Source organism: Pocillopora verrucosa, chromosome 4 (genome assembly GCF_036669915.1).
Source record: "Pocillopora verrucosa isolate sample1 chromosome 4, ASM3666991v2, whole genome shotgun sequence".
Taxonomy (NCBI): Eukaryota; Metazoa; Cnidaria; class Anthozoa; order Scleractinia; family Pocilloporidae; genus Pocillopora; species Pocillopora verrucosa.
The window spans coordinates 5,368,008-5,382,058 of record NC_089315.1 but is presented as its reverse complement, the minus strand read 5'-3'; the positions used below and the strand labels follow the sequence as shown (position 1 = coordinate 5,382,058).

The 14,051-nt window shown below is 39.2% G+C and overlaps 2 protein-coding genes across 4 annotated transcripts; one reads left to right on the top strand and one right to left on the bottom strand.

Moving 5' to 3' along the window:
* Positions 1-450: 450 nt before the first annotated feature.
* On the bottom strand, positions 451-8,098 carry LOC131794707 (transcription initiation factor IIA subunit 1). 3 transcript variants are annotated; one of them, XM_059112245.2, is made up of 9 exons: positions 7,944-8,098; positions 7,765-7,866; positions 5,981-6,116; positions 5,186-5,301; positions 4,684-4,756; positions 4,021-4,235; positions 2,874-3,014; positions 1,682-1,777; positions 451-1,274 (listed from the first exon to the last, which is right to left on the bottom strand). In XM_059112245.2, exons 1-9 carry the CDS (start codon positions 7,962-7,964, stop codon positions 1,167-1,169), a joined length of 1,008 nt encoding a protein of 335 aa, XP_058968228.2. In that variant the 5' UTR covers positions 7,965-8,098; the 3' UTR covers positions 451-1,166. The 3 variants fall into 3 exon arrangements, with proteins under 3 accessions (XP_058968228.2, XP_058968229.2, XP_058968230.2); XM_059112246.2 differs by having other exon boundaries at positions 4,696-4,756; XM_059112247.2 differs by having other exon boundaries at positions 5,186-5,283.
* Positions 8,099-10,220: 2,122 nt separating this feature from the next.
* On the top strand, positions 10,221-13,938 carry LOC131794696 (protein decapentaplegic-like). Its single transcript, XM_059112236.2, has 2 exons — positions 10,221-10,469; positions 11,833-13,938. The coding sequence occupies exons 1-2, from the start codon at positions 10,232-10,234 to the stop codon at positions 12,615-12,617; spliced, it is 1,023 nt and encodes a 340-aa protein (XP_058968219.2). The 5' UTR covers positions 10,221-10,231; the 3' UTR covers positions 12,618-13,938.
* The last annotated feature ends 113 nt before the right edge of the window (positions 13,939-14,051 follow it).

Sequence of the window (14,051 nt, the reverse complement as noted above, 5' to 3'; positions counted from 1 at the left end):
CTCTTTCTGGGAAAAAAAAGTGTTAGCAAGGCACTCGCCTGATGAACTTTTCTTCTCCGGTCTCACAGGATTCCAAAATTTTCTTGGGGGGGGGGGGGGGGGGAAGAAGAGGAGGTTTCCCCCAGACTTTCCTTGAACTGGCCCTCCGGTCGCTAAAATCGGCCTGACAGCAGAAAAGGGCTAATTTCTCCATCTTCACAAACAAGTTCGATATTCGCACTTACGCAACCAGGCTGGATCTCTCTTAGCCGATTCTGCCAATCTGCTCGAGGGATTTCACGCATTTTAATTGAGTCAAAGAAAGCCCTCCCTATTGAATCCTGAGAGAGGAGGAACACCACGTGTGAACTAATCATTAGCACGTCAGAGACAAGTCGCTAGCTCCGGAGGATGCAGCGTATTAACTGAAATTAATTCTCCAAGTTACCTTTCCCGAATGAAACGATGGCCTCTATTATTCATCATTTATTTTTGTTTAACTACACATATCTATAGACATATCTTTTTTATAACGATGACTTTAAATCATGGTTAGGGACATTTTAAAACTAGTCTCTAGTATCCTAAATTCCTCCATCCTCCTTCACAGGCTCTCTCTCTTCCCGTTACCTCTCACTCGCTCAAGCCCAAGTTTGTCAAAGTCGTCATCCACAGTCCAAGTAAATCGTCTCCATCCTTAACTTTCTCGTTTCTTTTTGGATTATTTTCTTTTCCATGCAGGTGTTTTTCTTTCTCACCGAATCAATATTTGATAGTTTCTTTCACAATGGCAGTGATTTTTCTCGCTGTCTCAAAGATATCGATATGATGACGTTACAATTTTTACAAATAACGATTCTCCTCTTAAGAATAAGCTTTTACTTTTGTTTGCTGCGAAAATCCAAACAGCATGGAGATCTTAAGCAGCAGGCGTCCTTTGACAATTGAGTAGTGTAGACTAAGTGTACAAGAACATGAACAAAACACAAATTCATAATGTTTGCATAATTTCCGCTCACACACGTTCAGACGACAATGTAAACGAGCCATCAATTCAGATGTCAAATGGAACAGAAATGATTGAACGAGTTTTCATGTTATTGGAATCTCTTAAAAATTTTTCTCTTCTATTTTTACACTTTTGATCTTTTTTAACAATTAATGATAACTAACGCCCATCATATAGGCTACCATTCTGCTTCGCCATTTGCCTTTTGGAACACGTAGTCCTTTCCTTTCAGATTCATAATTCCGTCTTTCAGGTGGAACTTCCACTTGTTTCGCGAGCGCGCAATCTAAAAGTAAGGAATCATAAAGTCAAGCAAAGAAACGATCCTTGCAGCTGGACTGCAGTTTCAGCAATTATAGGAAAGTAACCTGGAAAAATTCGGCCTCGACGAGATTCGAACCTGTCCCTCCCTGATACTAGTTGGGTGGTTACTACCAACTGAGCTACGAAGCCTGCGTTGAGAGCGAGGGAAATTTTTAGAGGGTTCCTCTTTGCCGTGAAGGAATCGGATCAGAACCAAAGAGTGATGTTTACAAGAATACAGCCTGTTAAGCGGACGCTGTCCTAGAAAAGACGGAGTCTAGACTAAACCGCATATCCCAGAGAGAAAGCTCGTGGTATCTCAGACAGGGAACACTCACGAGATAAAATTTTCAGTATTGCAGACTAGACTGTTCGTGAACACGCACTTGCCTTGTCAAACTGACACACGACAACGTTATCTGTGTCAAACAAGTCCGTAGGATCATCATCAGACACGTCGTCATCTGAATTAAGAGGATCCTCGTCCTAAAATTTAAAGATTTCACATTAAGAATATAAATTATTTCCGCAAAATACTAACAGAAGTAATCGCTAAGTATTTTGCTTGACTTTCAAAATTGCTCCAGTGAAAAGAGAGAAGCAGAATTACGTGATAAATACAACGGCAGATTCCAACGCGAGAACATTTATTAGTGCGTTTATCATACCCTTCCATACTAACTTCTCCTAGGCCCAGGCCTTTGGAAGAAGTGCTTCCGCGCGAGCGTTTTCTCGCCTGCGAGAAAGTAAGACGCCTTGAGCAAAGCGAGTCAGCCAGAGGTCTGCAGGGGGGGTCTAGCACTAATATTGAAGCAAAACCCTCGGCAAACCTTTCCCTGACTTGTCTCGAATTTTCCCGCGGGCGGGGAACCGCGCGTCCTGCAGTGCCATTAATATGGACCCTCTCGCTGGCTAATACCAAACGAGCGCCTATGTGTACATGTTTTCTAGTCGCTGAACTGATCCAGTTCGTAGTTTTAGGTGAAGAGAGATTGTTAGGGTTACAGGTTGCTGTCTTGCATTAAAGCCTAAAAGAGAGACTCTGAGTATAACTTGAAGCAGATGCTGGTAGAATCACCCACGATACCACTACATCAGTCTCCAGTGTGTGTGATGTAGAACATGTTAGGTTATAGAAACTCTGTCAAATTAACAAGTTTACCGCACACAAAAAACACTTTGAATGGTCATAAAAACGTTACAAGACCAACTAACACTTCACGCCTCAACATCAGTATCCACAGTCTCCACTGTGTTCTCCACACTGTACTAAAACATGTAGGATCATTTATTAAACAATCAAGAACTTCATTTGTTCTTATGACCTTATTGTTGGATTCAATGGAGGTAGAGTGAGGAGAAATTGGATGCTAGCCACTCTTAGGGACTAACGGTTTAAATAAATGTCGGTCAACCCTGTTTCCGTAGCACTAATACACTTACATGTCCGTTTAAACCTCTCACTTGCCTAGCAGGCGCACCTAGCGCACATACACAGACACTAACTAGCCCCACACAATTGGATTACAACCGACTGCACTGGAAATTTATACATGTATAATCCCTAATAAACTGTACAAACTTCTAATTCAGCTCCTTCTTCTCCTCCGTCTTGAGATTTGTCTTTTTTGTCTTCGTCGTCGTCATCATCATCATCGTCGTCATCATCATCACTGTCACTATCATTAGCCCCATCAACTTGAATGACTGGTACCCCTGAAGGCTGAAAAGCAGATATCAAATATATTTTTCAAATAAATTCATTGTAGAAAAGAAAAGGATTAAAAAAAGAGAGATGAAATAATTTTGTTTGGTTTAAACAGAATAAGAGAGATCGTAAGTTTTGAGCTCGGTAGAGATATAGGGAAAGATTTTTATCGTCTTGTCACGAGCGTGGGACAAAGAAAAAATTCCGAGTCCTCACAAGGAATCGAACCTCAGACCTTCGGATTCCGCGCTCCGATGCTCTACCACTGAGCCACAAAGACTCTGGGAACTCAGAGGTTTTTATTGCTCTACGCTCGTGACAAGATGATAAGTATCTTCCTCTATTTTTTTTTAAGTGTTTGATAATTTTTTGTATAAAACTGCAAATGGTAGAGTAATCCATAAGTTTTGTCTATAGGTATACGTGTGTTTGTTCACAGTGAGGTTAAGGGGAAATCTAACCCTTTTAGTCCCAGAGGAAAATTTTTCTTTCAAGTATCAATACATTTTCAGCAGAAATAAGTTGAGAAGAGACAAAAATATCAACTTAAGGATATTGTTTGATTTAGCAATTCTCAAAGCAAAAATTAAGAGAAATATATGACAGAAAGTGCAGAGAATTTAAAATTTTGATCTTATGGGTGAGAGGGTTCATAGGGTTTGTTGTATAGGGACATACAAGTTAAAATGCTTCATTTATAGTATTGGAAGGTAGGTGCCACTAAGGTAGTGACAGAGAAGAGCAGCAATCTTCCTGGCAACAAGGAGGTCACCTTCACAATGGACCTACTGCCAACCTCAGTACAAATACAATAAAAAGTTGAAGGAGGGGGTGGAGGGAAGTAAAGCAGTAAAGAAAAATGAGCAAATGTACATGCACATGGCAATGCCCTTGCAATCCTCCCTTGGACTCCTAGTCCTGACACTAGACTACACAACCACCCCCCCCCCCCTCCAAGGAGTCACCCTAACAAGGTTGTGCCTCTTAAAGGTTTCACTAATAACAGTAGCTCTCTACTAACATGTTTATTTCCTGTCGGTAACTGAGCCATTTGGATAACCTGTTGTGGGACTCTGGCTGCAGATGTCTGAGCGCCATGGACAATTGCAGTTTGGGGTTGTGCATGAATGACTTGTTGAGTTCCAGTAATTGTGCGAGGTTGTGTAGCATTTATAACTTGCTGTTGAAGGTTTCCAACTTGTGGTGTTGAGTGTATTGTCCTCACGGTGGGATATACTGTTTGAAGTACAAATAAAATAAAGAATAAAAAAATGTGGTCTACAACTAAACACATTTTAAAAGTTTTGTACTATTTCAAAATTATAAAATAATATTCAGTGACTATCAATGACCCTACAGGTTGTAAGATGCAGATGTTATGCCCAAAGTCAGATGAAAATGATTAAGTAATGACGACAATTTTCCTAAAGTTTTTCTAGAAAATATCATATTTCTTTCATTTTCAAAGAGTTCAAATAACCCAAGCACAAATTCCATGAACCTCTGAGCAGGACAATGTTATTGTACAATTCCACGCCTTTCATAATTTTCCATGACCCCATGACTACACTGTGTACATTGCACAGAATGTATTGTACATGTACATCTGTTGTTTCGTTACCATTAGCAAAATCAATACTAATAGTAATAATAATAATAATAATAATGTGTCCAACAAGCTCACCATATGTACTACCTTGCTGAATTTGGGACAGGTTTTCAGGAATGGCCATTGTTGCTGCTGAAGCTGCAGCTGTCTAAAGTAAACAATGATATTAACCTGACTTATAACCAAGGCATGTATAACAGAAATCACCTAAATATCTGTACATTTTTGTAAGAGGAAAAAACACAAAAAATATGGAGAGGTGCTCTCTTTCATTTATCACAATGGAAACTACCCTCTTTCGCAACAGGAATAGATGAAGAGGAGGGGAAAGGTGTTTTTCCTCTTATCACCAGTATAAGACAAAAAAAAAATTCTGAGTCCCCATGAGCATCACCACTCTGATGAAGCAGAGGATCGGTGAAAACTTAGAAAAAATTGATGACAACTCGCATTTATTGATCACATCTGCAGCAGTGTAATAGCTTTGTTCTTTGAAAAAAAAAAAATATATATATATAAAATGATCATATATACTTAAAAAATCCATTGCACATTCAACAAACACTGCTTCTCATACCATTTGACTAAGTGCATGAGCATGAGTTGATGGGTACAATATAGCTGTGTGTCCACTGGCTGCTTGCTGGGGAGTTGCAGCTTCAGGTACAGTTACAGCTGCAGGAGCAATACTTACTATAAAAATCAAAAGTTATAAACAACCATTAATGAGGTCTGTTTATTTAAATTGTAGTTATTCAACAAAATGAGAAAAACCTTGAATCCACATGCACAAGACACCCACATTTGTCTTGTCTCCACCACAAATAGGCATAAGAAAAAGAAAAAGGATTTACTGTGAGCTCAGGAATGACAAGACAAAAGATGTTATCCCTATAATTCCCATGAATGACCAAGGTGGATTTCTCCTAACAACATCAAAACAATATTTTGCAGACAAGAGATGATAATGAAGAAAAAGGTCAATTAGGGGGATTATTACTTGATCCAATACCAAATTCTCCAAACAAACATCATAAGGTTTGTGTAGCAGACAGTAGGGAGAATTACAAACAAGATGTTTGGAGTGAAAGGGTTAATCATATGGTCATGAGAGAGGACAAAAAAAAACACAACACAATTGAACCCCACGGCTTCTGATTCAGCTTTGCCATGCTCTACCACTGCCTTAAAGAGAACTCTTCGGCAAACTACATGTAACCCATTGCTATGTTCATAATAGATATGCATCCTGAAATAAGCTTCACATGCATGAAACATTTCAAATGATCCTTTTTCAAAGGGGTAGAAGGTAAGGTCACATGCACTCTAAAAATTTTCCTTCCCCTGATAGTCAGACCTATGATGATCATACCTTCTCTAGGTTCCTGAACTTGCCGGGTAATAGGTGGACCATGAGGGTAAGTGTACTGGTGTGGTCTGGTCACCTGGTGACCCTCTGCTGGCATCCAATCTACAGCTCTCGACTGAAGGAGCTTACTTTCCCAAATCTAAAGAAATGAAAGTTAGTCATGAACTCATTGTTGAAAATGCAGTATTTGAAAAGGGATCCTATCTCTCTCTTTTCAATAAAATTACAGTGAGGTCCCAACAAATTTTACTAGTATAGAGCAAGATTTGATGTAAAATATCTGAATATTGACCTTTCTATTTGCTTTGAAGGTGTTTACCTTCTTCAGTTCATAATTGAAATAATGGATTTTGTTATTCATTTGAATAATCTACAAGTACTCTTCTACTAATAGGACAAATTGATTTACATCAGTATATAAAAGAGTGGCTGTTTGACTCAAAGTGTGAAATCATACAAATCAGTGATCTTGGATCATTTATTATGCAAGCCAGTTAGCTTGGCATTCAAGCCATCCAAGTTTAGCAAATAATTGGTGAAAATGCAGATCTCATATCTAAATCAAACTTAAGTGTTAATTTTTTTCAAGATTCTGACTTCATTCATAACCCTAATCAAGCCCAAATTTCCTAGACATTGACAAGATTCTGACTTCATTTATTACCCTTGTCAAGCCCAAATTCCCTAGACATTGACAAAAATGGTAAATTTATCAAAATTAAAGGTTCCTCTCTTGGACAAGTGAATTTTTTAAATATGGAAAAAATTTCCATTTGTTCCAAGACAGATCTTGGCAATCAGTTTGTTTACATTTCTTGTGGAGTCATCTCACATTTGACATCTGGCAAAAGTGTACCACCAGTTCTAAAAAATCAAAATCTCACATTTTTTTTCGCTAAGGGGTTATAAGAAAATTCAGTGTAGAGGAAGTCTATTTAGTGATCAGGCATGACCAAATACTGTCAAATGCAAAAAAAAAAAAAGAAAAAAAAAACATGCTTCAAGGGAAGGATTTGGGGATATGTTCTCCCTCAAATTGGTTAAATTTCAATAACCTGAAATGCCATTTCAGCATTTTCCTGGGGTTTTCTCTCATTAAAATTACAGAATATCCAGAGTGTCTGAGAACCAATTTTAACTCGGGTAAGTACAGACGAAATACTGTGTCACCCCTTCCCCGATTAACTAACCACTCTGACCCAGTGCCTTATGACACATTTTGCTCAACCTGTGTACTTAACCACTCTAATCCCTTCTTTGCCAGTACTCGACAATTCTTGCTCTACACGAATAACAATGGCGTCCAAAATGACGGTACAAATACTGTGACAAACAATCGGATTGGTAAAGGATGGGGATTATAAATTTTCGTGAAGCTTGATTAGAAATGAAGGCTTCTTTCTGCACGAGCGCATTCGTCAATTCACACTTTGGGAGTTAAATTGATCATATGGTGAAAGAAAGCTGGAAAAAGCCCAGCTGAGTCTGTGAATGAATCACCGAGCAAATAAAAGAACACAAAAATCACAATTTCATGGAAATTTTCCCTTTAACTCTTTGAAACATTTTTAATGTTTCACAGAATGTGGAACAGGAGCAAAATTTAGATGAATCTTTCCTTCGTCAATATTTATGCGCGTCACAGGTTTTCGCACATTCGTGGACGACTCTCGTGAAGGAAGAATCATGGCGCTGTCTACTGGGTCGTTGTTTAACATCAACAGGAAGACGATAATTTGAAGATTTGTCTTTTCTTGTTTACTCTGCCTCATTAACCGCTCTCTTACCTGTTTTAATTCTTGAAGGACTTGTTCATCGACCCCTTCGTTCAAGAAACTGTCTCGCACATTCTTGATCACTTCTTCGATCACGCCACTATATATTTTGGGCTGTTAGAAAAAAGGTCTTTAATGGAATGGTCAAATTTCTATCACAAAAACGCACTAAATTCGTTCCCTAAACTTACTACAACATTTGAAGTCGCCATTCCGAGCGCTTGTTGACGAAAGTCCAGTCTCTCCTTAGAGCTGGGCTTTCAGGAAAGCCACCTTCTTCTTCGCGGCGAGGGATTTATATACTAACAACAATGCTGCCAATAGGGGGGTTCCTTTTATTGCCCTCGACTGAATCCCTCTAGGGGAACGCAGAAAGCATGCAAGGATCCATGGGATCGAGAAGTGTTCTTTCTTCGGTTATCTTTTGGCCGCAGCTTCATCCAACCCCTTCCTATTTTATAAAGATACACAGAGTAGCCAGAGAGGCTTTTAAATTATTTTGAAAAAACAAAAACAATTAACCTGGGGGTCTGAAAACACGGAAGGAATTAAATGATTGTCTTTTTTTTTAATTATCATTTTTGTATCAAATTAATTGTTTGTTTAATAGTCGTCTGGTCGTGGACTATATCATTTCATTTTCGTCGCTACATTGAAAGTGATTTCACGTAATTCACGCGAAATACGAATTCTTGTTTCACCCGCAGAGGAGGACTGGTTTGACACGCCAAAAAAAAATTAATCACAAATTTAAAACAATTCGTCACTGCGTTGGGTCTCTGCTCCAGTCCGAGGAATTCTTTAAAAAAAAAAAAGGTTGATCGTCTTGAAAGAACTCAGCACACATCGTCCTTCAGATCATATAAAGCAGAGACCTTAAAAATATTCAGCCTTTTTTTTTTTTTTTTTTATTGTGGTACGTTTTCCCAGAGTAGGTTTTCATTTTTCTCTCCCGGTAAGATAAGATAAGAATTCTGAATGGATCTTCTCATCAAGCTCCCATGGGGATTCTCGAACACCCCTTCGTTGGTAGCGTTTATTGAAAAAATTACCAATTTTCAATTGAAGGTGTTCAAGAGAGGTTCCTTTCCCTTTTAAATTGGAATAGAATCGGCTGAGGAGCCGAACTCTGATGTGGAGTATAATACTCCGAGGAGGTTTTTGAACACCTCTTTCTAAGAACATCGTCGTTCAAGTCGTCGTAAGTCTTTCAGGAAAACGCTGAACCAACGAATCTACGTTGGTCTGAAAGATAAAAAAGAGTTTTGACGGTCGTGCTGTTTGGTATGTGGGTCGAATTACGGTAAAATAAAAATAATTCAAGATCTAGCCCTAGACTGTGTAGATTGATCTCTCACGCAAAGATTTGATAAGCTAATTAAACTGAGCCATCTTTTAAAAGTGAAATTCTGTGACGGATGACAAAATTAAATATCAAAATTGCACCCTAAATAAATTTTTCATCCTGTTCTTGATATGAAGTTGAAAGCCTTCGATCTGTGTACCATACACGGGTCTGTACAAGTTTCTTTACCGCAGTTTGTTGGCTCTCTTAGGTCAATAACCTTTAATTACTTGCGATAACGATTTGACAGTACAACGGAAACAATGCTAGCTTTCCGAAAAAGATTTGATGAATTTTAAGTGTTCCAAACTCCGAGGGGGAATGTGTCAGGAGAACACTTAAAAGAAGATAAAAGAATTACTGTTTCGTGTAAATACCGACGTTGCAATCTTAGATGATGAGGGAAGGGGGGATTTTAAAGTGTATTTAACCCCCCTCCTCACTCTTTTTCAGAAAATAATCCGGAATTTCTCTTAATGACGACCAAGGTTGAGGGTAAACCCACCCCCCCTTCCCCCCACCCTTCCTCTTGACAAAGCTAACTTCACAACACCACTTCTACCTTAAACAGAAACCTATCTGCGCCACTGTATTACTTCATTGTCCGCCGTGGACGAAATTTAAGTGTTATAATCTGTCGAATCTTAATACAGCAATGTAAGAATGATTTGTGCGATCCAGCCTTCCATAGAGTTCCAATGACAAATGATTAAGAACAATTTAACCTGGTATGCGGTTGTGCATTTTCGCTGCTAACGCACACCAATATCATTTCCAAACCCACAGAAAGTGCCATTGTTGCTCCGATAATCCTCAAACTTCTTCAAATTCAACCAAATTGATTCACTGAGCCAAGAAGCTCCTCATAAAAGGCATCTTTTTCTCTTTAAACCTCAGGCCTGCATTTTATCACGGGATACTTTCCTAGTGATGCTATCTAATAAGATAGATAGTTTATCGTGAACACATTTCCGTTAGTCCCCCACAAAACTTGACCAAGACAAAACAAAAAACAATCGGTTACACTCAAAGGAAAGGATGCTTTTTTTAGCTGACGAGATAGTCAATGAACATCTATATAAATCACGATTCTTATCTGGCTACATTGAGAAGACAAATTCGCTGGATACTATCATGTCGCCCCAAATTCTTTTAATACTCTTCGCAGTGTTCGCTTCTTGTCTTCAAAGAAGTACTGCAATGGATTCTGACGAATCGTTCAAGTCATTGCTCGGAATGCAAAGTCGGGACAGGCCACCGAGCAATGACTCAGTCACAACGTCAGCAGAAAATTCAGCAGATTATATGTTACGTCTCCTTAAGATGTTTGGTCCCATCCAAGGAAACACTATGCTTGGTTTCACAGATATTGGTGAGTTGATTTGTAACCGGTGCGAAATTTTTTTGATTCCAAATGTTAAAACGTGTTGTGGTCTGGTCTCTTTTCACCTGCTGCCCAGATAACGGCTACCTTAGTGTTTCCACAGGCTGTCTTCCAGCCTCATCCGTTTTACTATCATTGCGGAACACAACTCAAGCTAATTTCAAAAGTGCATTTTCCCTTTAAGATCGTCCGATGTACTTTTTCCTTTCAATTTCGTATGACAAACCTTTTTCTCGCTTGTTAATTTTTTGGGTTTGTGTGTAGATACTGTATCTGTTTTCTTTACTAACCTTTTTTCTCGCGTGATTTTGTACCTAAACTCTCTGCAATCGAACCATCTGGGTCTCTGATAATTTTTCTTTAACTTTTACTCAATACCACATAAATAAGTTTATCTGCGTGTAACAGCATCACTTCTTCGCAATGTCGTGTTTGGATCTTCGGTTGATGCTAAAATTAGCCCGTAGATGTCCTCTGTGGCTAAGAAATGAACTAACTTGTGAACTCATGAAGTTTGCAAAGTCCTTTGCGAAACACTTTCGACTTCTTCGTGAAAATTTTCCCAATCTTGCTTGGAAAGGGGAAAAAAGGGTTTACAACCGATCATTGCTGAGGAAGAAACCGTCTTAAAAGTTAGTTGTTCCCACCAGTTCTGAAACTCGCGAGTCACGGTTAGCTGAGGGACGCAAGGTAGTCAGTGCCTGCTGAATTTGACATTAAGACTTGCAATTAAATTCTGGAGGCTAAGCAATGCACTTTTTTCGCGCAAAAGAGGTTGGAGCAGAGTAGGTAATTCGATCGTCTGACAAACCAAAGCTTAAAACCAAGAGACGTACCAGAAATAAAAGGCAGAACAAGTATTGATTACTATCAATTTGATTTCCGTCGATTATGCCTGATGGTATTGTTATGAAATAATAATCTACAAACGCATTAAAAACCATTTTGTTTCTCAAGTGGTTTCGTGTTAATTGAGGTATGATGCCCTAACGATATTGAACATGGCAGGAAATAAAATTATTAAAAATTGATTAAAATCTAGACGTCTTATCAACTGTTTTGTTCTAATTTAAGGAAAGCTAAACGCTAGCTTATTCTGCCTGTTATTCTTCTGACTATTCTGACATATCATTTGGCAGTGGCATGATAACAATCCCTCCGTAAATACCGCCTGGTTTGGGGGAGGGGAGGAGGGGATAGGTTATTATACGGTTACACATCGCTTTGATATTATCTATTCATAATGAAATATTATATGCGAAAAGGAGTCCACATAAAAATCCACTGATCACGTCTACAACTGCTCTTAGAGGAAGTTGCATATGTCATTTTGTTTCTCTTATCTTCTCAGATGGCAAGAGCGACAGGCATCTGAAATTCAATATTTCATTTCAAAGAACGAAAGTGCTGACATTTGCTGAACTTCAGCTTTACAAACTTCCTCTCAAACTTCCCCACGAAAATTTCACCTCGACAGCGTCAGTCTTCATCTTCGACATTCACAGTGGACAGAGGTTGTCATCTCAAACTGTCTCCATGGAGACAGTTGGTTGGATAAACTTTACATTACCATTGGACGTCATTAATGAATGGAATGAAAAGCCAGATCGAAACACTGGAATCAAAGTGAACATCAGCGACACAACGATGTCACCTTTAATCAGATTTGCGACAAAAGAAATAAACTCTAGTTTGGAAATGCTTCTTCTCATTCATACCACGGATCTGTCGAAAAGTTTCCCGAAACTGGGCATCAATTTCACACCCATCGCTAACCCACCGAGGCGCATGCGCAGGTCATTACACCCCAATCATAAAGGACCTTGTGGACGTCACGAACTAAGCGTGCATTTTAAAGACCTAGGGTGGGATGAGTGGATTATTGCCCCCAGTAAGTACTCAGCGTATTACTGCGCAGGAAAATGCAAAAATGCTGACGTCAACATAGAGACAACAAATCACGCCCGGATACAGTTATTCTTAAGTGAACATGACTCGAACCCGCCAGCTTCACCTTGCTGCGTCCCAGGCGAATTAGGATCCATTGACCTGTTGTTCAACGGCGAACCAGGGCAAAGCACTTACATCCTCAAGAAAATGGATGAATTTGTAGTGATGTCCTGTGCCTGTCTGTGACGACGCAAAACCAAACAGACAACGCAAAACCACAGCTCGCCCAAGACGATTCTCTCCTTCCGCCAGGGGAGAGAAGAGTCACAGAAGAACTTATTCTTATGTTTCAGGCTGGCAAGATGTTTTACTGAGTTGGCATCTTGTTACACAGGATTTTTTAGACTTGTAGATATCGGACAGTCAACCATCTACAAATATGACGGAGAAATTCAATTTGTTTTTAGCTGAAACTAAAAGTCGTGTCGATGACTTTCGTGACGATCTTATCAGTAAAGCTTTTCGATGCGAAATTGATTACCTAGATTAGCCTTTTCTCTTTCTAACAAAATTTAGCAACCGCCTGATCGACCGCAAATAAAGAAAAACATGTGAAAAAGTAATTAAATCAGCGTTTATGGCACCAACAAGGAACTATTTAGAAATAGCATTTTCACTCGTTGAAAACAAAAATCGAAGATGTCTCCAGGAAAGTGTGCAGTGAACTGGAACCCACGATCATTTGAAATAGAATCATTCTGAAACACAGACCGGCTAAGCGGTCCATAATGGTAATTGATGGAAGTGGAATGCTATTTGGTCTAAAATGATACGAGTGACTTCAAAATTGAACGGGCGCACAGCGCGAGTTTAATTTGAAATCACAAGTATGATTTCAGACCAACTGAAATGACTTTCTTACATCCATTTTTGAAATTGCAAATTTCAGGCGCTAAAATACAATTATTTCCTTGTCTGTACGAATAATTTTATGATCCAGTACTAAGCTGGTTTTCAAAAAGTTGCGAGTGTTATCTCTCATTTTCCTCTTATTTGATTGGTTACTTTAAACAAGCCTTGAAAACTGATTAGTTGCTGTTTTAGGTTTTTCATTAGCTGGGAAAAAGGTGCGATTTGTAGCAAAAAAATGGTGCCATTCGTGTACGACTCGCATCGATGAAAGCCATTCAGATTGCAAGGATCAACAGTGATTTCAAATGGATGTATAAGTCGAAAACGTTCTTTAGTGGATAACTACGAAACCCAAACGCAGAGTGGAAAAGGTAGCCCGGTTCGGAATCACCACTAATCGGCGTTACCACCAGCGCCTTTGTTTGGAGGCTTGGCACATTAACTCCGCCCACGCTCCTTTAAATCGTGACGATGGCGGTCTGCTTCCTGACGCCTATTTACACCTCGTCAGAAAAAAGGCCGCTAATTAGTGATCATATAAAAGGACCTCTTGTTGCAGCGTTTAGATCACCCCTGATGAAGGCACTAGACAGGAGTGTCGAAACGTTGGGTCTATGAATTGTAACTTCTTCGGTTACATTCATTAAATCTGCAAACCAGTGTTGAATGTTCTTAGCAGGCCGGAGAAACGCAGAGAGGGGTGTGTTAAGAACAGGTCCTGAGAGGGAAGAAAAAAACACCGAATGATCTAAGAAAAAGAAAGTCAGG

Coding starts and splice junctions, on each gene's coding strand:
- LOC131794707 (XM_059112245.2), bottom strand. CDS start 7,964: ATGGCGACTTCAAATGTTGTA. Junction 6,117..7,764: donor TCCTTCAAGAATTAAAACAG/GTAAGAGAGCGG, acceptor TCATTTCTTTAG/ATTTGGGAAAGTAAGCTCCT. Junction 3,015..4,020: donor TACCGACAGGAAATAAACAT/GTTAGTAGAGAG, acceptor TCTGCTTTTCAG/CCTTCAGGGGTACCAGTCAT.
- LOC131794696 (XM_059112236.2), top strand. CDS start 10,232: ATGTCGCCCCAAATTCTTTTAATACTCTTCGCAGTGTTCGCTTCTTGT. Junction 10,470..11,832: donor GCTTGGTTTCACAGATATTG/GTGAGTTGATTT, acceptor TTATCTTCTCAG/ATGGCAAGAGCGACAGGCAT.